The 27,914-nt window shown below is 39.1% G+C and overlaps 2 protein-coding genes across 7 annotated transcripts in view; one reads left to right on the top strand and one right to left on the bottom strand.

The window, feature by feature from the left end:
- The window catches only part of DOCK1 (dedicator of cytokinesis 1), a 376,896-nt gene that overhangs the window by 141,699 nt on the left and 207,283 nt on the right, over positions 1-27,914 (top strand). The window lies entirely within an intron of this gene.
- INSYN2A (inhibitory synaptic factor 2A) overlaps positions 1-27,914 on the bottom strand; it is a 58,289-nt gene that overhangs the window by 2,161 nt on the left and 28,214 nt on the right. For 2 of the 3 annotated variants that reach the window (XM_081863292.1, XM_081863293.1), the window contains 2 exons: positions 22,253-22,345; positions 9,410-9,481 (listed from right to left, as the gene is read on the bottom strand). In XM_081863292.1, coding sequence (XP_081719418.1) covers positions 9,410-9,481; positions 22,253-22,345 — 165 coding nt within the window. The remainder of the gene's footprint in view (positions 1-9,409; positions 9,482-22,252; positions 22,346-27,914) is intronic. The other variant, XM_081863294.1, reaches the window with a different exon arrangement.

The raw sequence follows: 27,914 nt of genomic DNA, 5'->3' as shown, positions 1-27,914 counted from the left end.
GTGTTGCTCTTTTAGAAAATATCATCATTCAATACACGGCATCCGATACCAGAACATTATGAGACATTGGGGTAAAGGTACAAAACTCCCCCTGGGAGAGAGACATGCAAAACAATACAGGGTTTTATGTTCTACACATTGTGTTTCTGACATTTCGTAGAATCACAGAATTGTGGAATTGGAAGAGACCCAGAGGGTCATCTAGTCCAACCCTGCAATGAAGGAACAATATCCTGATCCAGGATAAATTAGTTTAACCCTGTACTAGCTGCAGTCTTCTGTTTGGATCATAAAGTATGCTGCAACAACCTCTTGCATGGTTCACAATTACCTGTTGGGAATTACCTCTGAAACCATGATAGAGTAAGCTTGCAGCTAATGAGGGATAAATTAAGAAGTTCCATCTACTTGGGGTAAACAACTGGATGAAAACCCTTGCCTAGCTGTTCTTCAGCTACCAACTTCACACACATGAAAGGGATCAGCACTGTAGAGTTCTGAATACATCATTTGAATGAATGAGCATCACAATCTGATTTATATGTATTTGAAAAAGATCGTCTTCTAAGCTTTGCACAAACTTATTGAAATAATGACCTCTTTGCTTATGCTTTGTCTCTATAAGGCAAAATCCTGGCTGCATATAACATAACTCAAACTTGAAGCTCAGCCAATTATAAAGATAAAGCTTGTCAAATTGGCACAGATCATCATGTTACTAAACAGAACTTTGAAACATAAAGATTGCAAGGGAGAAACAAATTCAAATCTGTTACTCATTTGAAGGTTTAAAATTGCCACATAAAAGTAAAGTTAAGCTCATAAAATATGCATCCTAAGTTGTAAGCAGTATGTGGAGTGGAAAGCCCTGCTGGCTGCCCTGCAGTTAAGGAAAAAAGATTCAGAAGAAATTATAGCTAAGAGATCAACATACATTAGTAAAATACATTTCAGATTTAATTTATAAAAACAAAGAGGCATGATTTCACGCTATAGCAAAAGGGCAATTAGTAATGGTAATGCACAGCAATCTGGGCAAGGAGATACACACACACACACACACACACACACACACAATTTTGGAACAGCAATCTTGTGTAACACAAAGTAGGTTAATTATATAGCAAGTTTCCTCACCTGTTCATGGATCCAAGAAAGCAAAAGTAATGATGGAAAGGCAAAACAATCATAAACTTAAGCATGGCTCATAGCTAAGGGAAAAATTAATGTGGTTTATAACCTACCTACCCCCACCCACCCACAAAAAATGGGAAAATATTACACAATGTGACATATCCCTTTAAATCTAATGTATTTGTTCGCTCCTATCATTGCATATCCATGTGGAAAAATAGGGCTGAGGATTCTTTGATGATAGAATCTGAGATACAGGAACAAGTAACCATTGTGATTTATCACCCCATTGTGAGATCCCTGTACAAACTGAGTGTGGAAACTCGATCTAACAGTAATCCTATTTTACACGATACATTTCAGAGCTTCTAAGATATAGGAGATACTTCGAATGATATTATAAATTAATTAACACAGGAATCTTTCAGCTGTATATGTAAGATTTAAAGAGAAAGTGTTGCTCATGTATTTTCGCCTGGATTCTAAGGTTTGTGGAAGAAACTTCCCTTCGTCTCACTGCCCCCTCTCCATGCAAAGCATCTCTGGAGGCTTGGAGGTCCCCTCCTGGACAATATGGGGTAGCGTTCAGGGGGGTTGCTGGAGGAGAGAGGGATTGTCTAAATTTAGGATTGAACTCAAATGCTTTAAGAAGGAAGTTCATGGAAAGTATGTATCCTGTTGTTTTCTCCACTCCAGCAGCCCTGCTCCCAAGGCCCTTATTCAGAAGGTTTCCGAACCACACAGAGAGGCTCTTTTATGAAGGAGACAGGGTGCATATGGCTTTAGGCAAAAGTAAGGAATGGGGAACTTATCTGTGGACTTTACAATGAAATTTGCAGTGTCAGATTGGAGCTTGGACTGGGTTTTGTTGTTTTTTTCCTCTCCCCTCTGACCCCCAGTATCCAATATATTAGACAGAATTGTGCCAAAGCAATGGCTGGAGCAATGGTACAGTGCTTGTGTTTTTGCTTCTATTGAAATATTAGTACAAAAATATATGTCAGTTTAAATCTCTGGTTAACAGATGGAATACAGGACCAAGCTTAAGTTACTTAATGGTGAGATTCAAGGATCAGAAAGGACCCAAGTTAAAGAGTATGCATGCCACTAGAAGGGATTTGAATATACTTGCATCAGGCTTAAAGAGCTTTTTTGTTGGTATGTTTGTTTACAAACCAGTATAGTTTGGCCAAGTGTTTTGCTGTTCAGTGGCCTGAGCTACTGAGTTGTTAAGGCTAGGACACCATGTTTGTGTTGGGTGCTGACAATTCAATATTTCCAATCAATTTCAGACCAGCAATTGTTATAGGGAGAGATATAGATAGCACATGTGAAGCATGGTGAACAGGCAAACTGCTTTTTAAAAAACACTGACCATGCTCAATGGTTTTCTTCTTTTGTTGAACTACTTTGTTAGTGTTGCTATATATGTAATAATAATAATAATAATAATAATAATAATAATAATAATAGAAACCTATACATTGATTTGCCTCTTGAGCTGTGGGAAATCATGTAGCAAATTTCCAGCTGGGCACATGGTTTTTTCCTGTGGGTAGATGGATATGCCTATACCGCTTAACCATTAACATTTCTAAGCAGCATGGATCTCTTCTTTCGGATCTCATGACAGGAAAATAAGCACATAGCTAGACTTGAATTGTGTATCCATGGAATGACATGCTTACACACACAGCAGCTTTTTCAGGTGTCATAGTCCAAAATATCCAGTGAAAAAAGATGAATATGGGTAGGACAATTATAGATAGGATCAGTAACTGGCGCCTGAAACTGCCCTAAATCATCCTGCCCCAAAGTTCCTCCCAACATTTCACCTTCTAAATTATTTCATGCGCCACTGACTCTCACATTTGCAAGCTCTTCCTTGCTTGCCCAAATCTTGCCTCAGCTACAACACCCACGCCCCTTTCTCACATGACATTGCTTAGCCTCCAAAATAACATTGCATACCAAATTAGAATCCTTTCCCTCAATTCTGCCAACTAAACACCCCTTACCTGAAAGTGTGAAGGAAGATCCCTTTTAGTTTATCAACTCTGTCTGTCTGTCTGTCTGTCTATCTGTCTGTCTGTCTGTCTGTCTGTCTTGCATCCAACACATTATCATATTGATGTCCCTTGTAAGCCTCCTCTGCGCAGGCAAAGTGCTTATTATTGTGTCTGTTGATGTTCACATAATCCATATAATAAATGGTAGCAGCAGCAGCAGCAGATCAACCCCTTACTTTTACCCTACCAATATACTGTTTTATCTGGAATGTGTCCATGAACTGAATATCATTCTATTGCCTTTTAATTGTGACTTGAAATAATGACACACTTTAAGCTGATCATATGGATGTAGCCTAACAACTCTTTGAGAATCATCTGTGCTACATTTTTAGAAGTGTCTCCTACTTAGGGTAGATTGTAATCCAAGTCAAAGTTGATGAGATAAGCAACAGGAACAAACTTACTTTGTGGGACAAAGGGAGAATTTGGTCTATTGTCTGTATATCCATGTATCTTTATAGTATGCTTTTTATCTTTTAAATTTTTCTTTAAGGGTTGTTCTCTGTGGTTTGCATTAACTAAGTTAAACAGGCTTTGCTTCAAGAATTACTGTGTCATGCTTTGAGAACTTTAAACACTGATCCTCAAATCTCTTAGGTGTGTAGATGCCCTATTGAGACATAACTTAGTGGTGATTTTATATCATCTAATTAGCTTTCATCTACTAAGATCGTCTTAACTTTCTCATTTGCTGATCTGGACTTGAAGATTGTATTTCAGATTGTAATAATCTGTTTTTAGTTGAGTCAGAATTTAGCACCAGGAGAACCATAATACCTAGGGTAAAATTGAATTTCTGCGTAAAGCAAATACATTTTTTTTTTTAATTCAGAGGAACAGAAAATAGCCAAATGATACATTAGCATGGCTTTCATGAATATTTCTCAAGAACTTCTGTAGTCTGGTTTAATCAGGGCTTTTTTAAGGGTGTTTTTTTTTTTTTTTTTGCTGCAGAAATTAATCAGTATGCTTTAGATACAAAAATTTTTCTGAACCTGAAATAGCCTTGAATGAGCACTTAGAGTGCTTCTGACTTTCCAACAAAAGTGAATTCTGTTATGAATGCTTTAGACGGTTCTTCCATTAAGATAATTCATGGTAAGTGCCCAAGATCAGTGTACAAAATATTAAACAAAAGCTGTTTTTAACTGGGGTAGAAAGAGCAGTTCTACTAGGAAATAATCATAGAATGAATATAATTTTCAGTTTTTGTTAAAAGTTACTTTGGACAAGCTAGGAATTGGATTAATACCTTTCCTGCATACAAATGCCATTACTTCTCAATGGTAAGTCATAATAAGGCAGAAATATGTGAGCTCCTGGCTCTATCTTGATAATGGTGATAATGTATAACTTTTTAGCTGTATTAATCTCATTTGGTGGTACTTCTGCTTTGCTGTTCTATAAAATATAACTGATTTTGAATGGAGGATATACTTGATCTTCTGTTTTGTGATCTTAATACTAATGGGATAGATTTTCTCAGCTTGAACATTTGTCGGCGCGAAACAAAAGGATAATTTTATTATATTCATTATATGAAAGCTTTAGGGGTTTTATCTAGTTTTTTCTAATCAATACTTTGAAAAGAATTGTCACTCCAGTGTATTATGAATTTTTAATGTTGTCATTTTTTTCTCAGCTATGAAATAAATTTGTATTTTTTAAAGAATTCATTCAGTCACTAATGGGCTTGGGGCAACCTTAAATTATAAAGTTGAGGCTTGGTCATCTATTCTAGTTTGTGAGTCAGTGCATTTAACAGTATCTTCTCATAAGACAAATTACAGATAGATAATGCAAGATTTTGCTACTAACTAATAGAATATGTTTTATGTAGAAGTGTCTACTTACGATATATATATATAGAGAGAGAGAGAGAGAGAGAGAGAGTAGACACTTCTACACTTCTATATATATGCATTGCATTGCATTATGTATATGTTATCATACTTTTCCAGATTTAGACACCCCCCCCCCTACTTTATAAATGGGAGTTGAATGTGTAAGATGTTAGACTTTGACCAGTGAAATCAAATGAGCAGTATAAACTGATACTGGGATCCATAAGGCTGCTCGGGTTAGCACAGTGTCATTGTTTTTAAAAAGTACTGAACAACTGACTCCCATATCCCATTACAAAATACTTTTGCAGACCTCTCCTCACAATCTGAAGCCAACATAGGTTGGCAAAAAGTGTTCTATAGTGCTGAGTACTAGACAATGTTCCTTGTGGAAGAGCAGGCTGGCTATCCTTGCTATCCTGCCTTTTTCAGCAATTTAGTTGGGGACAGTGCTGGATCTACATATAAACTAAACAAGGTATAGCTTGGGGGGGGGCCCAAAAAAAACTTAAAGGAAAAAACCTGGATGTACATTTCCAAAATATTAGATAAGAACAAATAAAATACAGTGGTGCCTCGCAAGACGAAAAGAATCCGTTCCGCGATTCTCTTCGTATAGCGGTTTTTTCGTCTTGCGAAGCAAGCCCATTGACAGCGGATTAGCACTATTAGCGGTTTAGCGGCTTTTAGCGATCAGCTGTTAAGCGGCTTATCAGCGGATCAGCTGATAAGCGGCTTAGGGCTTAGGAAAAGGGGGGGGAAAGGGGGGAAAACCCGCAGGAACTCGCAAGACATTTTCATCTTGCAAAGCAAGCCCATAGGGAAATTTGTTTTGCGAAGCCCCTCCAAAACGGTACACCCTTTCGTCTAGCGGGTTTTCCGTCTTGCGAGGCGTTTGTCTTGCAGGGCACCACTGTAAAACCTACATACAGCAACAGTGTTTTGTTTTGTGTTGTGTATGGACCTGTTAAGTTCACAAATTACCATATAGCATATATTCAACACAATGACAGTGACAATTTGTTGTTGACAAAGGACAGCTGGGCATATAAAGGGCGCCATTACCTTCAGTAGCTTAGGGCCTCATCAAACCTAAATCAGGCCCTGGTTGGGGATATAAGACTATATGAAGCAGGAGAGCCAGGCAGGCTGGAGATTCTTGACTGTCTTGGACAGAACACTCAGCACAAGCCTCATTTCCATTATCTCTTTGGAAATATGCTTGAGGCTTTAGTTACCTGTGCTTTTGTGTCCACTTACTATTTTCCCTACAGTTTTTACCCCTAGTCAATCTTACACATTCTTAAAATAAAGAAAAGAAGATATTTTAAAGGATGTATTTGGGGAATCACCAGTGAGAATCCCACCCCCTTTCTTTGAGCAAGTTTTCCAATGTGGCATCAGGGGCACATGTTTTTCTTTTTAAAAAATAAATCCTCGTTATATATGACAAACCAAATTCCCCGTACATAAAAACCAAGTAGCCAACTGCATACTACTTTGAAATCTATCCAGAAACTAGGAAGAAGAGCTTCGGTGTATATTAAAAATATTAGGCACTGATAAAGTTAGTCAAAATAATCAGGTATTTTGATGAACAGTAAAATAAAAGAAAGAAAAAAACCAGGAAAAGAAGATTTAAGTTGTTTGAAATCTTCATCTTTCATGCCATGATGGTCTTTAATTAGACACCAGCTATTGTGCCATGGTACATTAACATTCCAAGAATGTCATATTGAGAAAAATTAATTACATTTAATAATTTCTACATTTCACTTTCTCAGTTGCTGTACTTGACATTAGAGGATGCAGTTGGGTAGTCAGGAGGGCAATAGATTTATTGCTGTAAGGCTGCTTTTTATGCTTCAGTTAAGGCCAGTTTAAAGGGGTTTCATTTTCTAAGCATATCCTACCTCTACCCTACGATTATGTTCCTGAGTTTATACACAGCCTCTTAAGCACATTATGAGTACCTCTTAAATAGCTGCCTTGGTTCAAAACAAAATATGCTTTAATCAGGGCAGATTTAGAAAATCGTTTCTTGTCTGTAAGTGGAGGTGCTTAGAGAGGGCCATTCTCTCATGTCTGCTATCTCACATTCAGACTGGTCCTCCTCTTTGTATGTTGAGGTGGTTTTGCCACATGAATGAACTTCCTTTGATTATATGTTTATGACTTTGTGTGTGTGTGTGTTTGTGGTGTTGGGCACAGAGTGAGCATGAGAGGCAATAGTCTCTGGAGAACAGTGCAGTGCTTTTCTCTGCTGCCTCTTGCATTACAGTTGCCAGAAAGGAAAGCCCTCTCTTTCCAGCTCTTTGGATTTTATTATTGTCCTGATGGGAATGTGGACAGTGAAGTTTATCCTTGTAAAAATATGGATGGAGTGAAAGGTGATGCAGTCTAAATAAGCAGGGACAGGAAAAAGAGGAGAAAGTTTTAGACAGCTGGCAGGGGAGACTGCTTCATGTTTCTCATCTTGGATGCACTGATTACACATTTAACACTTTATGTATGTTTGAGTCTAATGTTTGGATGTAGTGGATTGTATGTATCACCAGGATAGAGAACAAGGGTTTTATATATGTTTCCTAATGAGCTCAGACTCCCATGCTGGTAGATACGGTTCTGAGTGCTGACTGAAAAATATAACAACTACAATGGCTCCTGTTTCATTTCCCACCTACCCAAGCAACATATTACAACACAATTGTGTCTAACATTAACCAAACAGCTGCTTCTGGAAAGCGTGATTTGCAGCAGGGAAATAGTAGGATGTGCAACTCTTTCTCCACTCTCTCCTTTATTCCAGAAACTTTACTCCAGGACAACCCCCCCCCCCCAAAAAAAATGGTTTGACCTTTTTTTAAGGTAAACATTGGTCTGGAGCTCTTACATGCGTGTAAATGTTTGGAAGTGGGAATTTAATGAAAAATAAGGAAAGAACAAGGTTTTCTAAAAAATAATAATCTGGGACATTCTTCACCACAGGGTGATTCCAAGTCGCATTCTGCCCAAGCCATCATGGCCAGTGGTCAGGGATGATGGAAGTTGGAATAACTTGGAAGTTGGCGCTCATCTCGCTTTACTGGTCCGCAGACAGTTTTTCCAGGTCATGTGGCCAGCATGACTAAGCCGCTTCTGGCAAAACCAGAGCAGCCCACGGAAATGCTGTTTACCTTCCCGCCAGAGCGGTACCTTTTTATCTACTTGTACTGGTGTGCTTTTGAACTGCTAGGTGGGCAGGAGCTGGGACCGAGCAACGGGAGCTCACCCCGTCGCGGGGATTCAAACCGCCGACCTTCTGATCGGCAAACTCAGTGGTTTACACCACAGTGCCACCTGCGTCCCCATAAAGGTACAGAATGCCAAATATTAACTTCTGAAGTTAGAGCCCCTAATTTCTTTAACAGCATACATTACAAAGGAGAATGAATGAGATAGCATTAGGCTTCCTGCATTTCAATTTGTGTTTGATATATTGTTCAAACAGACACCATAAGACTTAAAATATGAAATGTAGTCACTAATATAGCCTTTTGTGTTCTAAGCATCCCACAATTATTCCCTGAGCTACTCAGTTGTTGCAGTCAGTTTCCTCCTACTGACCTAGTCCTCACTGTCATTGTTGCAGAGAATAGTGGCACATATTTGATATTTTCCTCTAATGCAGTGCTATGTTATCTATGTAGCGTGCTAAAGCTATAAAAATTCTGCATTATTTTAGTGTTTCAAACTTTAAAATTTATTTGCTTATAATTTATCTTGATTCTACTAGTTATGTTGCAGACCCCCCACAATGCCTCACCCCTTCAGTTTCTCAGTTTGAGTTCACTTAGCATTTTTAATGAATACATGTTAATTGATACCTATGATATGTACCCATTGAAAATGTGTTTGAAGTAGAGACATGCATGTTACCATGTGTTCATCAAGTAGATATGATGTGGAGGTCTGTGACTGGCTGTCTTTCCATAAAGCAAAATGAGTGTGTCTACTTCTGATTCTAACACTTTTAATAGGTACATACAAGAAGTCTGGAACATGAAACGCAAAGCACCCCTGAGATTTCACTGAGTATTGCTTTCAAGTTCATCAGCATTGCCCCTAAGCTCAACGTTCTCTTGATGCTGATGTGCCTGGTGCAAATACAGAACACACAAGTGTCCTCGTCTCATTTCTCTTTTTATATTTGAAATACTTTATAAATTGGATTTTATAGTGCAATAAACATTAATTTCCTAGTCTTCTGTGCATTCGTGCTGAAATGGCAATTTAAAACATTGACTTGCTTTCGATCTTCCACTAGAGAATAAAATCATTTTTACCCAATTTAAAGGAACATGGCAATTATTAACCTACCTATAGATTATACATGCACTGTTCCTGCATGTGTCACAGTTAGATGTGTCTTGACCAGTCCGATATGAAAGCCTACAAAGATAAGAACATGAAATGATTAAAAGTGTTTGCTTATTTCTTGTTTGCTTTCGTTTTCTACAGCAATTAGCACCTTATTTTCCCCAGTTGGTTGCTGGCCATACTTTTACACCTGTGCTTTGGAATATAAGGATGCCTATGAACTTTGATATTCAAGGGCAGACAGTTTAAGCAGATGGCTGCGGTTAAAATATGTAAAATGAACAGGGTGTTCACCTATAATTTGCACATTATAGATTACCATACTTAGCAAAAACATAGTGGGTGACAAGTTCTGCCCTGAGTGATGTGCATTGTCCACCCCCATCAGGCGAATATTCCAGTCGCCTGTGGTAGCCAACAGGAATGAAGACTATTACCATAACTAAATATTCAAAGTCATTATTCAGCAGCAGGGCTTTATTATGAGGAAAGGCATACAAATCACTCTCACTCTTATAATTTGCTTTCTAGCTCCTGCACACTATTTCTGGAAATACGACATATAGCACCTGAACATTTGAAGGGACTGCCTTCCACACGCTGTCCGTGGCCTGTGGGCTGTCCGTTTCTAATGTAATATAGTCTACTAATTGTTGTATAGCTGTAATACAGGTGAAGCTTTGAGAAAGCCTAAGGTTACAGGCCAGGATGCAGGTAGCTTTGCATACTGCAAAGCAAGTTGTTAAAAGATAACATCCAAATCAGGTGCAAGTTTTTATCCCAAATTCTGTAAGTTTGGTTTTTTTTTAAAAAAAATATGTTAGCAAGTTTAAGAATTAATTTAGTAAGCCACTTGAAAATGAGGTGAGGTGTAGAATGCTGGGGTTTGAATATAAATATGTGTGCAAGGACGATCTAGTTTGAACTCTGTATTTACCCTGCCCTGCCTGCATATAAAATCCTGTGGGAAATTTCAGTGCTCCAGAAACAGCACTGGTGAAATTGCTATTGCTTGTGTACTTATATGAATCTCAGTGCTATTCAGACCGCAGTCTATACATACCTGGGAGTAAGTCCCACTGAACTCAGTGGCAAATACTTCACAGTCAAAAAAGGGGGGGAGCAGAGGATTGTATCACATGCCACATTTAAGGTCCAGCAACATGAACATAAGGAAATATGCTCAATATTCCTGGCTGCCAAGGCCATTTAGTGTACACTCACCCTTATCATTTTTATTTTCCATTTCTGGGGTGCACTTCAAATCCAACCCATTCACCAGTGAACTTTGAAAGTGGTTCCATGAGCCGGGGTGTGTGTCTTTAAATAGTAGCCTCCACCCCAATGCACCGTGATCAGTTATCTGTTTTTTTATATCACAGTTATCAGTGTGCATAGCACTTTACAGAACACAAGAGGATAGGTCCTTGCCCTGGGGGAATTTGGAATCTAAAATTTATACTCTGGGAAAACAAGGGAAGGGGAGGCAGGGGTACATATGTAGTTCTTTTGAGTTACACATCATGTTAGTCATCTGCTTCAGCAAGTGAGATGAATTTCAAAAGCTGCTTGTGATATGAAATAAGGCTCAGCTTATAATACATGCTCTGCTGTGTTATTATAAATGCCTTGCTTCAACTGAAGTAGCTCTTTGGGATCCTAGCCAAAGTATACCTGCCAGCCTATCAATTATTGACTCCCAAATTATCCCAAATGCTCTCTGTGTGCTAATGTTTGAAACAAAGTAAAATAAGAAGGGGAGTTATTGTCTCTGTTTGGTTGGCTGCTGTAGGAAACAAAATGCTGAACTAGACAGATCTTTTCTCTGATCTAGCAGGGCTCTTCTTATGTCATTGTGAACTATATACACAAATTTACATCTACCAACAAGCACAAAAGTGTCAGTCTATATATAATTTTTTTATATTAGAGTGCATATTTTTATGTATCTCATAGCACTCTTCTTCATCTAGTGGGTCAGGATTCACTAGTGGGTCACAGCCTGATCCAAGGGTAAGGTGGGTCTCAACCGGAGCAATACCACCATGCAAATATATGGTAAAAGATTAATAAATGGGTCCCCAAATGTTTGTGCTAAAAGTGCCTCCTAGGTCTGAAGAGGTCTCGAATGTGTCACATATCATGTTTGCTTCCTTAGAACGTTGGTTCTACTCATTGTTACCACTTAGAGGAACAGTCAGCTCTTTTAGGTCCAAACTGGACCAATGGCAGATTAGCTCCAATGGGGGATTTGCCCAAAATCAAATTGCAGCTTTAGAATAGGAATACAACAAGGGAAGGAGGGATTGAATCTCCCCTTCGCATGCTGGGACTCCAGCATTTGGCTGCCCCATGCTCATGGATGCAATTTACAGTTTAAAAACTAGCACATGAAATGCAGAGATCATTTAATGCCACATATACTTTGGCCCTTAATCTGCCTTGTTCTTGAAAGAAGTGAAGAGCTTTTGGAAAAACTTATCTTGTCTGAGTCAAGGGCACGTTAGTAGATGGGAATGTATATCATTATATTTCACCTCCTACTTTGTATTTCAGTAATAATATTTACAAACATGCTCACCACATATAAAGGTGTCAGATGGGATCAAATAACATCCACATTTTGAACAGATAACAGTGACTTGTCTATATACAAAGATAACCCATAAACTGAAGCCTCTAATGTACATTAGTGCAGCAATTAGTTATTGTAAATATTTGCCATAATATGTTTCTGCCCATTATAATGTATAGCAAGTTTCAAGTAGTTCTGCCTGCCAAATCTTTGAGACAGTTTAACAGTTGTGTCCTGGGATACTGTCACCTTCCAAATGAGGTCCGTTCACGCTGTCACTGAGAGAGAATGTGTTCCTATAGAGTCAGCCATATTTCTGCATTTCATCATTTAACCTTGAAGAATGCAACGTGAAGCCTTGTAATAGATTGTGACTCAAATAGTTCATGAAAGCACCATTTCAGTTCCTCAGAATAATAACACTTCTTTTGTTTATTTGGGGGCGGGCAGTAGGCTCAAGACTTCCCCTCCCTTTCATATAAATCTATGTGGGCCGCTGCTGTGCATCACATTGAATTTAATATAATGAAGTTCAAAGTGGGTCAGTCTCTGGCTACCAAATTTTGGAGCAAATATCAAACGTGTTGCTTCCCCCTGAATTTTATCAGTTAACTAACCAATAACTGAACAGTGTCAATACATCCCTTCATAACTGGTCTTAGCCAAGTAGAAACGGTTGCCTTATACGTTCCATTGGGCCCCTACCAATTCACCCCTGCCCTGTGCCAAATTAATTTAAACATGAATTACTTTGCTTTCAAGGGTTAGGCAGGTTGATGAGTTTAATGGCATAACTGTTATGCAAATTCTTTTTGACTGGCTTATACCCTCACAAGTACCTATCAGTTAGAATCCCTAGCTGAATTAGCTCTCAACTGTTCAGTGATTATTCTACTTCATGGACTGTGGCTAATAGCCCTTAGCCAGTCTGAGTGCAGGGATTAATAATATCCTAGTTATTATGTAAATGAAAGCTCCCTTATCCAATCGGATTCTGCTGAATTTCACAACTGAGTACATTTAGGGGTCAGTGACTCTAATATCCTTGGGCTGTGGTTTGCTTAGTTCCATTTCAGTATGCTAACAGTGAATGTGGCGATTTTTAAGTACAATTACAACTGCCACCTCTTTTATCTGGTTTGCAGTGGGCATGTAAAGCACAGCATTTCGACAATAAAATGTTTTGAGTGAAACTAGAATCTATGTAATTACACAGAGAAAAAAATTACTGGCTTGAAGGAAGTGTCACCACTCGGAATTCCACCCCCCCCCCCCCATAGGACAACAGTGCCTACTCTTTAGGAATACGAGAACAAGTCACTATTACTGAGAGCCCCAGATGCATGGTGGTGGTGGTTGTTGTTGTTGTTGTTGTTGTTGTTGTTGTTGTTGTTGTTGTTGTAGTATAAACAAAACTCCAGTGTCTGCTTTGCCATTCTGTTCAGTGGAGCAGCGATTTCTGTCTCTGTGTTTCTTTTCATATGCAGAACTACCCCACCACTAAAATTTGTGCTGCAATTTGCAGGTATGTGTAGCTACACACACTTAATACTGTAGGCATTGTATTCACTGTGCTTGAAAGGGTTAACTGGATTAATTTCAGCAGCTACTGCAGTGAACGATTGTCATGTGCTTTTAAAAGACTGATCTTTAAAAAAAATTATCGGTTTCAGGGGAATGCTGTGGGCAGAGTGTATCTTGATTTCAGTAAGGCTTTTGAAAAAGTCCCCCATGATATTCTTGTGAGGAAGCTGGTAAAATGTGGGTTGAATGAGATAACAAGATTTGTAGACTGATCGAACCCAAAGAGTACTCAGTCATGGTTCCTCGTCATCCTGTGAAAAAGTGACAAGTGGGGTGCCACAGGGTTCAGTCCTGGTCCCGTTGTTATCCAATGTCTTTATAAATGACTTTGATGAAGGAATTGAGGAGATGCTCATCAAATTTGCAGATGACACCAAACTGGGAGGAGTAGCTAATTCTGTTAGATGACAGAATCAGAATTCAAAATGACCTTAACGGATTGGAGAACTGGGCACAAGCTAACAAAATGAATTTCAACAGGGACAAATGTAAGGTTCTGCTCTTAGGCAGGAAGAACCAGATACACAAGTATTAAATGGGGGATACCTCGCTTACTAGCAGTACATGTGAAAAGAATCTAGGGGTCTTGCTTAACATGAGTCAACAGTGTGATGCAGCAGTAAAACAAATTAATGCTATTCTAGGCTGCATCAGCAGAGGTATACTGTAGTTTCCAGATCAAGGTAAATAATAGTACTACTCTATTCTGCCTTGGTCAGACCACACCTTGAATACTGTGTCCAATTCTGGGCACCACAATTTAAGAAGGATGTTGACAAGTTGGAATGTGTGCAGAGGAGGGCAAGCAAGATGGAAACCAAACTTTATGAGGAACGGTTGAAGGAGCTGGGTATGTTTAGCCTGGAAAAGAGGAGAGTGAGAAGAGACAAAATAGCCATCTTCAAATATCTTAAGGGCTGTCACATGGAAGAGGGAACAAGCTTGCTTTCTCCTGCTCTAGTCCAGCGGTCAGCAAACTTATTCAGCAGGGGGCCAGTCCACTGTCCCTCAGACCTTGTGGGGGGCCAGACTATTTTTTTTTGGGGGGGTGAACAAATTCCTATGCCCCACAAATAACCCAGAGATGCATTTTAAATAAAAGCACACATTCTACTCAAGTAAAAACATGCTGATTCCCGGACCATCCATGGGCCGGATTTAGAAGGCGGTTGGGCCGGATCCAGCCCCCAAGCTTTAGTTTGCCTACCCCTGCTCTAGATGGTAGGACTCAAGGCAATGGCTTCAAGTTACAAGAAAGGAGATTCCAACTAAACATTTTGGGGAAAATTCTGACAGTAAGAGCTGTTTGGCAGTGGAACAGACTCCCACGAGAGGTGATAGACTCTCCTTCCTTGGAGGTTTTTAATCAGAGGTTGGATGGCCATCTGTCATGGACACTTTAGCTATGATTCCTGCATTGCAGGGATTGGAAAAGATGACCTTTGAGGTCCCTTCAAACTCTTATGATTCTATGTTTACAGCAAATGTTTTGAATATAGTGAACTTAGCTACAAAAGCTTCCATTAATTGAAGCTTGATTATGGGGGCAGGGGAACGAAGCTGAAAGCATTTTTATCCCATTGGAGTATGCTTATTTCTGTTTGTTGCATGCAAATTATTCCCTAGTAATGTAAGACAGGGATGGGGAACCTCTCTCTGGCTGAATGTCATGTTCCCTTCTAAACTTCAAGACTGAATATAATTGGTGGGCAGAGTTAGAACCAAAGAAGGTGAAACAACGAATGTGAATTTCACCCTTGTAGAGTAGGCTTTTTTCTATCCATCCCACATACACCCCTGCTACCTTCTGCTGGCAAGGAAGAAACAGGATTCAAATTCAAGGACATTCTAGCCAGGCTAAAACCCTCAAGGAGGATGCAATGACCTTATAAAGAGTGTGGCCTTGGGAGATGCGTGAATTGCTGGGGAAGGATGTATGACAGGCATAGGCAAACTCGGCCCTCCAGATGTTTGGGGACTACAGTTCCCATCATCCCTGACCAGCGGTGCTGTTAGCTAGGGATCATGGGAGCTGTAGTCCCAAAACATCTGGAGGGTTGAGTTTGCCTATGCCTGGTATATGACCTAGATATAGTCCTAAGGACCAGATAGAGAAGGCAAGAGGGTTGCGTATTGTTGCATCAAGATATACAAAACAAGGGCAAGAAACATATTGTGCTAAGAAGAACAAGGAAACCTTTAGGGGAAAGATGCCAAAAATAATTCTCAAATGCTGAGTTTAGTTTTTCTATGTATAGGCTTAGCAGTTCTGGATATTGCTTTTTAAATTGGTCATCATATGTCTTATTTTACTTCAATGCACAGCCACTAATTCTTTGGAGAAAAATTATGAAACCCTACAGTATGCCATACAACTACTACCACCACTGACACCTTTTAAATAATATAGCTGCTAGTTCCTGCAGTGTGCATTTGTTTGGCAATTCCGAAATTTCAAGCCCTTAGTAACGGTATGTTAAATCCATTAAAAAAAAAAAAAAGCAAACAAACTTTCATTCTGTCATTAGTCTCCCAACACATGACTCTAGGAATCTTTCACTAGTGGAGAGAAACTGGGGGGTGGTGCTTCTTATCAGCATCTTGGTGCACACCCTTGCTTCCTTTCTTCCACTGTGAATGGGACAGCTCTGCCTATCCCCTCACCTTCATATCCAGGAATGATATGGAACGGCTGGCATGAAATCACTGGCTGCTGTTCCTTTTCAGGGGCTGGGAAAGTTACCTTTAGACATGTGATTTGGTCTTTGCGCCATTTGGCTTCTTCCCTATTTTATCTGTGGCTGCCATTTTGTGCAGAAGCATGTTGTCTGGCACATGGAGCTCAGCAAATAAATTCATCAAAGGGGATCTGCCTGGAATTTCCCTGCCAACTTCTAGATGTAGAAACTTTACATGAGATGCAATGATCAATCATTTTCTTTCTTGTGGTGATGATGAGGAAAACCAATCTCACTTTAAAAAAAAAAAAAAAAGGTCACAAAAGGCGAAAATAGCCATTCAGGTGGGAAAAGAGAAAAAGCAGTGATCCACTTCCTATTATAACTGTCCCTCAATTGTGCAGGAAGCATCTTGTAATCACTAGTGTGTTGGAGTTCACAGCTACATGGAAGGATCATCAGCTACTGACACATGGGTGCTGTACCTGGAGTAGATTGGGATTCCCAGAAGTGATTTTTTGTTTGGTAAAGTGCTTCACCTACAATAACATTATTCTTTCAGTTAACTTTTACACTTGTAGTGGCTGAACTGTAGAATTCCAAAACATATTTGTTCTATTCTGGTGGTCATAACTGACACCTTGGCAAATGCCCCTTCAAACTTATCTCCCTATATCTATGCAATAGCTACCTCTACCCTTCCAGAATCAAATTACTCAACAACTTCATCTGTCAGTGGCTATTTCATCAAAGAACTTTGGAGCCCCCCAAATGATGGCTAATTCCTGTAAGCAAGTCACACTCTTATTACAATACTAATCATCTGTTTTGGGTGATCATCTTTACAATCTAGTGGCACAATGGACCTGCTCCAAGCCTGAAGCTGGGATAAGTGTCAGCTGGCTTAAACTGAATGCCATACAGGCTGTTCTCCTAGCATTTCAGGAGCAATGACATCTTGATTCATAGCAATGATAACATAGCCAAAGCATGCATAAACCAGCAAGGCAGTACTCATCACAACACTGAAGAATAGTCTTCCATGACTCCTTGAAAGACTGCCTACAATATACTGGGATAAAAGTGACTGGCCATCCACAGAGATAGTCTATATTTGCTAGTGGGTTAAAACACAACAGTGGACTAGGTGATCAGATAAACAGGTGGAATGGATGCTTAAATCTTCAGATAAGCATTTTCTCTCTCTTAAATATAAAAATCCATTGGGACAGATGTCTTTGTGAGAGATTGACTGGTCTGCTCTACTTTCCTTCTATCAAGTTGATTCTTTGGGTCATTCAGAAGATTCAGGAACAGCAGGTGGAGGTAATGCTAGTCTCACTCCACTCACCAAGGAGATCATGGTTCCTGGGTGTAGCCAAGCTGTCAACATGAACCATGAAGTCTTCTCTTTTCTATATGCCTGCACCCAAGACAATGCACTATCCCAGAGATCAAGACTCAGAAAATAGGTAGCACAAATTAGTATATCTATGAGCCTGAAGAAATGGAAAGAATCTCTCTTGCCTGCTCAACTCTATCACCACTAAGAACAGATGTGTTTTTTCAGGAATGAATTGAAAGTACAGAACATCTAAATACCAGTATGTATTTGGTCTCACACTGTAGCAACAACAATCCAGTATAACTGCTAAGGGGCCATTCACAAATTATTCTCCACCTTTCTGGATTGTTCTGAGGCAGAAAAGCTGAATAGGCCAAAAGTTCACACTTTTCCATTCTACTCACTGGAGAAAACTAAACAACTAAACCAGGAGCTCCTGTTTCTTTTACTTGATACCCAGATTGGGGGCAAGGTGGCAGTTTTGAATGTAGAGTATTATCTGAGTTTATAAGATTAACCCACTGCTAATTCAGTTTTCATACCTCCCTACAGTAAGAGCCATGAAAGTGGGGAAGGAGCCCACTCATGTTCACTTCCCAACTGAAAGCCCATGGGATGAAGAGCAGCTAACATCTAGAATACTACTCAAGTGAAGTTCAACTGAATGAATAAAATCACTGACAATGTATACCAAAAGTTGTTGGTGGTAGAAACAAATAAATATACTTTGGACAATTCACCTCCAGAATATATATATTTTCTTCATTAAGGGCAATTGACATGAGATAGTTAAATAATTGAAGACTGCTCTGCTCTTAAGTCCTTTGTTGACCCTGTGTAAGTTATATAGTAGTAGTAGTAGTAACTATTATTATTATTATTATTATTATTATTATTATTTATATGCTGCCTATCTGTCTGGGTTGCACAGCCATTCTGAGCAGCTTCCAGCAAATTACTTCAAAACACACATTCAAAGCCTGTTTTTAAAAAGCCTACACAAGCTTTTGGTTGCTTTCTGTGAGCCATAATTAAATGATTGCATTGGTAATTTTCAATAAAAAAGAGCAAAAAAATCTTTCTTAAGTGATAATATCTTTGAAAGTCTCATAATTAAAGCTCCTCTTACTCGTGTGTGGTTGAAGGTCAAACTGACCCATTTTGTAATACCTTTCTTAACTAATACGAATTCATCAGAGTAGATAACTCAGAAGTTTTAGTGCTAAAGAACAACAATGATGACTTCTGGAAATAAAATCTATGCAGACTTCATAGGTCCCCTTAAATCATCTGAATTTTCACATAGCTGTTCTCTATCTAACTTACATAATTCTTGTTACAGATAGGTAGCCGTGTTGGTCTGCCATAGTCAAAACAAAACAAATTCCTTCCAGTAGCACCTTAAAGACCAACTAAGTCAGTTCTTGGTATGAGCTTTCGTGTGCATGCACACTTCTTCAGATACACGCTATGTTCAGCTATGTTCAGTGGGGGACCTAGGTAAAGTTTCTCTCTCTCTTCGGTTTATTGTGTGGCTGCAATGAAGTCCTGAACTCTTTGGTGAAAGACAGGATACCAATGTAGAAAATAAAATTTGTATGGGTGGCTTTCCACTGTTTAGACTTCCAACTCTCTTCTGCTTTAACAGCTTATACCTAACAGACACGTGTATCTGAAGAAGTGTGCATGCACACGAAAGCTCATACCAAGAACTGACTTAGTTGGTCTTTAAGGTGCTACTGGAAGGAATTTGTTTTGTTTTGACATAATTCTTGTTTTGTGCTGTAACCAGATTTTTTTAAAGATGTCTGTTAGGTATAAGCTGTTAAAGCAGAAGAGAGTTGGAAGTCTAAACAGTGGAAAGCCACCCATACAAATTTTATTTTCTACATTGGTATCCTGTCTTTCACCAAAGAGTTCAGGACTTCATTGCAGCCACACAATAAACCGAAGAGAGAGAGAAACTTTACCTAGGTCCCCCACTGAACATAGCTGACTAGGTCTTTGAGACTGGTTTACCCACAGAGAAACTATAACCACTTCATGTAGCATGGCCACAAGCCTTGATTTAATATCCATTACGGGGAAGCTGTGCCATCCAGATAAAAAGAAAACTAGGGTTAATTTGGATACCACATTTTATGTCTTTTCAAAGTCTTAGCTTTCCCTAGCATCAAACATATAAAATGCTTTAACACACTTGTCTATTTCAACCGACAGTGACTCTCCAACATCTTAGGCAGAAGTTTATCCTATCCCTATTGCTTGGAATGCTTTGACTGGAGATATTAGGGAATAAACTTGAGACTTGCTGCAAGTAAGTGATATACCACTGAGCCATGGGCCTCCCTTGCTTGTGCAGTCAAATATGATGAGTGAACAGAGAAGTCATGGCTAGCTGTAATTTCTGTGATAGCAGTGACACCCTTTTTTCTTATTCAGTGATATTTATAAGCCTGGCTGAGGCAATATGTTGTCATCCCCATATGACTTGCATACAAAAAGTTATTAGGATATGTTTTCCAGTTGGCCCTTAGTTGGTGCAAAGGGCAAGAGTGGTGGGTACTGCCATCATTATACAGTTGAATATATATTAGACATCTTAACCAAATAATTCTAGGATATCCTGCATTTGTCTGGCTTTCAGTTATCCTGCACATCAATATGTTGTGCTACTTCACCATAGGAAGTATGGGAGAAGGAAAATTTCCCACTTCTTTGTACACTATCTGGGCCTCCTGTTGTGTTTCCTGAAATAATTTTGCCTGGGACAGACATACTAATGATTCTATGTGTGCTTCCCTGTAGCTTAGGTTGCTTTAACCATCAAGAATGGTGTTTATTTAACTGATTCTTGAATTGTGGAAGCACCTGTGGCACACTATATTCTGGGTAATGGGGTTAACTTTTGGGGGCAATGTATTGCAGGATAATGGTGTGTGTACGTGTTCCTGCTTTTGGTCATGTGCAGTCATGTGGATCAGTATTCCTTACCAAGCTATAAGTCTTTGAAGCTAAAAGGCAGCAATTACATCATTTGGATGCCGAATTCTAGCTTTTGATTTGAGGATAAAAGGAATCAGCCATTCTCAAGTTCAAGGCAACTGCTTATAAGGCATCTAAAATAATGAAGGTTTTGTTGGGGGGGGGGCTTTGCAGATAATTATTATTGTAAAAACTGAAGTTAAGAAAATCTTAGCTGAGAGGCATTTTTGATGAGTAGATTTTTTTGTTTTTTAAAAAAGGAGAAGGTATTTTCTTTTTGGAATGAGTGCAAAATTAGAAGAGCAACTGCTGTTGCTATTACCATGGGCAATATCACAGAAAACATTAGAAATGTTCAGACCCCTAGGACAAAAGTTTGTGATGACAGCGAAAGGGGCAGCACGATTGAAAGAACATTCAAGGAAGTGGCCACTGCAGGCAAAAGTCAGCGTAATACTAGCTTGTACAGAATTATTCTTGTCTTGACAAGGGGGAGATGTCGAAATAGATTTGCAGTATTTGCTGCAGAACAGTGAATTGTTACAGCCTCTGAGCCATTTTAGCACATCTGCATTCAAGAAAGTATCTATAAAAAGTGCACCCTCAGTATTATGGCCAGGCTAATTTGGACAAAATAAACGTAAACTTCGGTATTTTAGATTATACTCTTGTTGATCTAACCATAAAGGCATATGAAAGCAACACTAAATGCAAAGATAAAAAACGACTTGGTCTAGATTAATTCAGTTATTTACTGTTGGGGTAGAATACTCATAAATGGTTACATAATTTTTTTGTAGCTGTCATAAAAATTCCAGTTTTAGTTGTATGAATATGCATTAAAGTGATTTATTTTTGCTCTTGGACTTCTTAGTCCAATATTTGGTATATATCCCCCCCCCATTGCAATGGTATAATACACTCCCTGGAATTGTGGGAGTGGATTTAAAAATAACATGTGGATTTAGCTTATATGAATTTGTTTTGCCTTTCATCATACCTGGCATGCCTACTGCACATAGCATTTTCTGCTTGTTGATAATTGAGTCCTCCCTGCTATTTCCACGAAGGCATTTGGGTGTTTTGTAAGAGGTTTTATGTGCATGTATACAGGGCATCCAGGACTATGTTACATTCTATGGTTTACATAAACAGGTTGACCCATGATTCTTCATTGTCCCAGTTGTTCCTGCGCTTTCTAATTCTCTTAGAGCAACACAGAGGAACTAGACAACTAGAGAACTAGAAGCTTCTACACCTGCTTTGCACAAGCATGCAATGCGACATTTTATGCCAAGGTGAAAAGCTGTGTTCAGGTCTCATTGTGATATGACTTGGGGCGGAGGGGGCATGTTCAGTAGAGGGGGGGAAAGAGGTATAATGTACCATAGTGGAATTTGGGAACTCAGTGTGAAATTTTCCAGGGTATTCTGGCTAGATGATGCCCAAATATGTTGCTGAACTTGGTGCAGAATTTGGCAGTGTAAGAACTTCCTATGAGGATTGTATTAATATTTCTATTCTGTTTGTTTAATTAAAGTCATCCTTAAATTATTGGATCAATGATAAAGTCATAGATTCCACCCCTCCCCTTATTGTTCCTATATCTGAACTAGGTTAATATAATTTATAATTGATTTATAACAGTCCAGTCGCACTAATAGTAGAAGACTTACTTTAATGGATCAAGTCTCAACAAATGAGAAGAAGCTTTCATTACATAGTCAAGGTCCGATTTCGACAAAAGGTTTTTCCCCATGGAACAATATCTGTGAAAGAATACATGTGAAAAAATTATGTAGGGAATTGGATTCAAAATCCATGTGGATTTTGCAAAGGGGGAGGGAATTGGACAGGAGTGAGCAGCAATGTAATTTTGCAAACCCACAGATTTTCACAGATATTTCGCCAAACATTTCTTTTCTGCAGTGGAGAAACACTACTTTGGACAAAAAGGGCTAAGAGCTGATAGCTTAATTATTATAGTTATCAGCTGTCCCTGTAGGAAATGTAGCGTTTGCAGAGGAAAGTGCAATGAAAAATCATAAGGAAGTCTATGCATGCTGCCTGAGCAGTTGAGAGAATGTCTCTCTCCTGAGTATCTGCAGTATAGTTTAAAATCTCAATGTCCCCCTTCCTAGTAGAAAGGAAATGCCCTCAACATAACACTGCACTGCAGGCAAGCCAGATGTAATATTAAGTCAAGGATCAGGCCTAAGTCTAGAGCTAGCTCCAATTTGGGGGTTAACTACTTCAGTTTCACATAATTAGCTTCAAATTTTGAGGATTAGCTTTAATTCTTGTCTGTTGCAAAAACCGACCACTTTGTTGGCTGTGCATTGGAACTAGGATAATTACTATTCAAATGGATGTGAATGCTGTGCGCACATGATCTGGGTTTTAGCAGGAGTTTTCCCACCAATAAGCCACTTTTTCATTGGATATAGTCTGGGCACAGCAAACTCAGTCTTGACAGTGCCAGATGTTCACTTTGAAATAGAGAATTCAGCTCTTCAGAAGCTGAAGAGTAGGCTGCAGTTTCATCCTCAAGACTTATTACCCTTGTGTGAAACCTGGAGAACTGCTTCTCAGTCAGTACTGAACTAGATGGACCCAAAGGTATGACTTGGTGTAAGGCAGCTTCCCATGCGCTCTCTCATAGTGGTTCTAGTTGTGATTATGCATTTCCCCCACCATTCAGGAAGAGAATTTTGTTCCATGCATATATGATAAAGTCAACTAATTCTTTGAATGCTTGTCCTTCTGTAGCCAACATGGCACCACACATGAATGGGCTGGAGGAGCCCTAACACTCCTTCCTCTAACTCAGTGATGCCTGAGTAACTTTAGGGTGTGTGGAATACTCGCTGCTGGGAGAGAGGGATTCTGGAAGAAGGCACCGCTGATTGACTGGAAGCAGTCCACACAGCAACCTTTTTTTTTTTTTTTTTTGCAGGTTCTATCTGTGCACCCTTTTTAACTGTCTTGGCTCACTGAATGCTTGTACTGCTACATACTGAGAGAATAAACCCGGTATTGCTTATTTGGTCATTTATCCAAAGGTGAAAGGGAGATTAGTTAAGATGTCCTAAATATTCAATGTGTCTGTAAACTTCATTCAGCCTCCGATTTAATAAATTGGAGATTGATTTGATTTTAGAGTCTTGATGACATAAAGAATAGTCTGCTAAATAATAATTTTATGGCATCTTCCTGCATGAGTCACATAGTAGGCATAGTCAGGAAAGTTTGCTTAATTTTTAGATTAATGCATTGGAAAGCAGTTTGTGTGAACTAAATAAACAGTTGCTGTTATTAAATAATGAAATTGACTTCCTCCTCCCGTACATTTTTTTCTGTGATTGGTGAGTAGTATAAAGGAAATTATTGCTTTTTTCACTTGTGTGGAAAACTGTGATTACAGATTATTTGATTTTTTACATGCCAATCAATTTATTATAATATTTGAGTCTTAATATTTTTACGGCTGCATGTAAAGGCAGTTTGGGAATACAGACAACATTTTTTTTTTTTTGTAACAAGCCATATATCCTGGTTCCTTTTGCATTTTCTTTCCTTTTCTAATGTTCACATTCTCCCCCCCCCCAAGACAGACTGTGTTGAGTATGATTCATAAGCAACTTATTGTGCTCTCTGTGATCAGAATTAATTCCACAAATCCCAGTTTTAGTTGTCTTTGAAAAATACATAGGCATTCAAATAGACTTGGAGTGAAAGAGACATATGAATGTGTTCTGAATAATCCAAGGCTTGGAAAAAAATTATTCTAGCTGCATAGTCTGTGCATACAAACTGGAAAGAGAAAGAAAAGCCCCCTCTGCTTGCTGTAACAACTGCTTGCTCTCACTCTCTCTCCGTTTTTTCTGCAAAAAAATTTTCAGTACAGCAGGTTGTTACTATTTCATCAGTCCTCAAACTGGGAGCATATAACTGACTTTCAAAAAGGTGAGCAGGGATATCTGAAGAATGATTTCCTGTATTCCTAGCCTGCTGATATAGCTGTTATAAGTATAGACACAATCAGCATCATACAAGGCCTCCAGTGGATTTGTGAAAAGAAGTCTGCTAAGCACTAAGATCTCCCAGTCTCATTAAAGCACTTATGAACTGGAACTGAGAAAGGATCAATTACTGTGTCTGCTGTGCTTGGTTGTTTTAACAATAACTAACACAAACATTTGTTAATACTTGGTTTGTATGCTAAGTATCAATTCAAGGCTTGTAAAATGGAAAGTTCTAAATTTTGGCAGCTTTTCTTAATACGTAGGTTGCTTATGGGTTATCCATTAAATTCAGTTCATACACCAATTAAAACTGTGCTATTACTGTGCTGACATCACTGGTTAGCACAGGCTGCTAAAGGTGCTATTGGTAGCCAGAAGGGGACTTTGTGTAAGCACAGTGTGGTATAACTTGCACCAGACAAAATGAGCCTTGAGGTGGACAATGGGAATCATGAGTGGTCACTGATAGCCAGTGAGGCATGGAGGTTGGGGTGTTGGACCAGGACCTGTGAGATCAGGGTTCAAATCCCCACTAGGCCATGAAGGTCACTGGGCAGTCACTGCCTCTCAGCCTAACCTCCCTAACAGGGTGGTTGTGGAGATTAAATGAAGAGGGGAGAATGATGTAGGCCACCCCAACTTCCTTGGAGAAAAAGCTGGAATATAAATGCAATAGCATAGAAACCAAGCAGGTTGGTAAAGGAGAGTTGATCCTCCTTTGGAAAAATAAATTTTCATGAATAAATCTGAAAATGGCTGCTCTGATTTGTGTTTATTGGTGGAATGCTGCATTTGTTAGAATCTAGAGCTCCGTTGTTTAAAATCTTGCTCCAATGGTATAATCTTTCTAGTTTTTCCTATATAGGAAAAGGCTTCCACCTTAGACGTTATCTGCAATGATGTTAAAATATCTTCAAATAGTCCAATCTTACTTAACAATAACATACTTTCTCTTCAAGGATCCAAAATGAGTAACTACCTGTACATAATAAAATAAACTACAGATGTAAATATATCTACTTTGTGAGATAATTGGAATAATTCCTAACATATTTACTGCTACACATAAGGGGTCTTATTTCGCCTTTGAAATAGGATTTCAAGAAGCCCTTATTGTAGCATGTATATAATCTTTATGCAAAAGGGTCATGGATTTCATAAAAGAAGGCAATCTTACATTTAAAAAGTAGAAAATCCCACTTGGTTTAGAAAAGTGGTAAATAACTTGTGGCCTTCAAGATGTCGTTGAACTCAAACTCCCCTGAATTCCCAAAGGCAAGAGATGTTAGGTTTTGATGTCCTGCAGAATCAGAAAGGCCACAGATTGGCCACCCCAGATTTGGAGTCCTTTGTATTTCTAATATTACTAAAGCCAAGTGCTGTGTGGTGTGTTGAACTAGGACATGCAGGACCAGAGTTCAGATCCCCCCAGTCAGTTATGAAATTCACTGGGTGGCCTCAGGCCAGTCCCTGTCTCTTAACCTAACCTTCCTCACAGGGTTGCTGTGAGGATAAACTGCCCCGAGTTCACTGGTAGAAAGGTGTGCCATAAATGAAACAAACAAATAAAATACATTTCCTATTAAAGTTGTTAATGTCAATGAAAAGCCTCACAATAACATTGGCCAGCATGATCTTCTCTGTAATACATAGATCTATTTACTCGATATACAAGCAGTTGTGCGTACTACTACAGTATTTTAATCACCAGAGGTCTATGTGTTTTGGCTGACCTTGGTAGCCAACCTAAACTTGTCCTTGGTATGACCCACGAAAGGGAGTGGGTCATTTATTAATAAAGAATATTTATAGACCACCTACTCATATAAAATGTCAATGTGGCATACAGCAGGTACAATAAAACATGCCATTAAAATAATCATAAAAATGGCTGAGTCGTTTGGAAATGTTTAAACAACTGAATAGGCCTGCCAGCATTAAAAAGTCTTCAAGAGGCTCCTGAAAATTAACAGGGCAGTGCTTGCTGAATCTCTGCTGGAAAGGTATTCCACAGCATGGGGCATGTAAAACTAAATGCCTGACTTCTACATGGGGGACAACTAAAAGCCACTTTTCTGGATGATCTCTGTGATCAAGCAGGGATATAAGAGCTCTGGCAGTCCTTAAGGTATCCTTGGTCATTTACCTTTTTATCATTTGCCTTACTTGCATAGGTATTAAATAGTACTGGGAACAAAATAGTGTCCTGTGGAACCTCATAGCCCATGTGCTGTTGCATGTGTGGGCAAGGAGCATTCCCTCAACTCTCTGGACGCAGGTAGGAATGGAAACACCACAATACAGTTCCCATCCTGAACATTTGATCAAGGAGGATGGTCAGTGGTGTTGAAAGCTGCTGAGAGATCGAGTAAAAGGGACAGGGTTTCACTCTAGGGTGAAACTTAGCATATTCTTCCCAGAACATGCATAGAACAAGTAAATATAATTTCATAAAAATCCAAGACTAACAAAAAAAAACCCCTAAAAGCTAAACACAGACTAGGACTTCAAGTGCTATCTAAAACAGGAAGTTCTTCACCTGATACCAACCCCCCTCCCTCTTACAATGTTGGCACAAGTTAAGCCTCCCTAGCATAGACATTGCAAATTGGGGTGCCACCACAGAAAAGGCCCTCTCATTTAAGTACAGTATCTGGGAAATGTGTACAATTTAGTTCATAATAGAATTTTCATTTTTTTAAAACCCATATGAACTGAGGAAAGTCCTCTTTTGCTGAACAGTGTGGCATGTTCCGGAGCATGTGAAGAATCTTGCTTTACTGAAGGAAGTTAGATTGGATCAAGCAGTTTTTGGGGAAGGCAGGAAGAGCATAGTATAGTTTCCTCAAAGAGAACATCAGTAATGGCAAATAACCCATTTTCAAAGAGAGCTTGCACCACTGTCACTTGTCTTCCCCTTCAATGTACTGTTGATGTGAAATATTCAGGCATGGTCTATGTCATGCATTCAGTTCACAAATAACAGTGCTTCAGTTTCACATGGTCACTGGCTCCAGAATTCTTGCCACATGTTGAGAAGGGTTCTGTGAAGATTTGTTTCAAACCACTGGAATATATGATTAAATTACAATATACAAAGCTTATTCATTGGCTGGTTATGATCTTCTGTTGATGAGCTGCCCCAGTTACACAGTAGCTTGCAAGGCACTGAGGTTGTAGGCCTTTTTCATTAATATTGTAGGCCTTAAAAACCCCCACACTCAGGCATTTTAATCTGCTGCTGATATCACTGCGTCCTATGGTTATATTGTTAACTCTTGTATTGTTGTGACCTACCCCAGAATAATTTTGA

This window comes from Podarcis erhardii (assembly GCF_964252035.2).
Source record: "Podarcis erhardii genome assembly, chromosome: 5".
Lineage (NCBI taxonomy): Eukaryota > Metazoa > Chordata > Lepidosauria > Squamata > Lacertidae > Podarcis > Podarcis erhardii.
The sequence above is the reverse complement of the archived record's forward strand: the minus strand, read 5'-3'. Positions and strand labels throughout refer to the sequence as shown.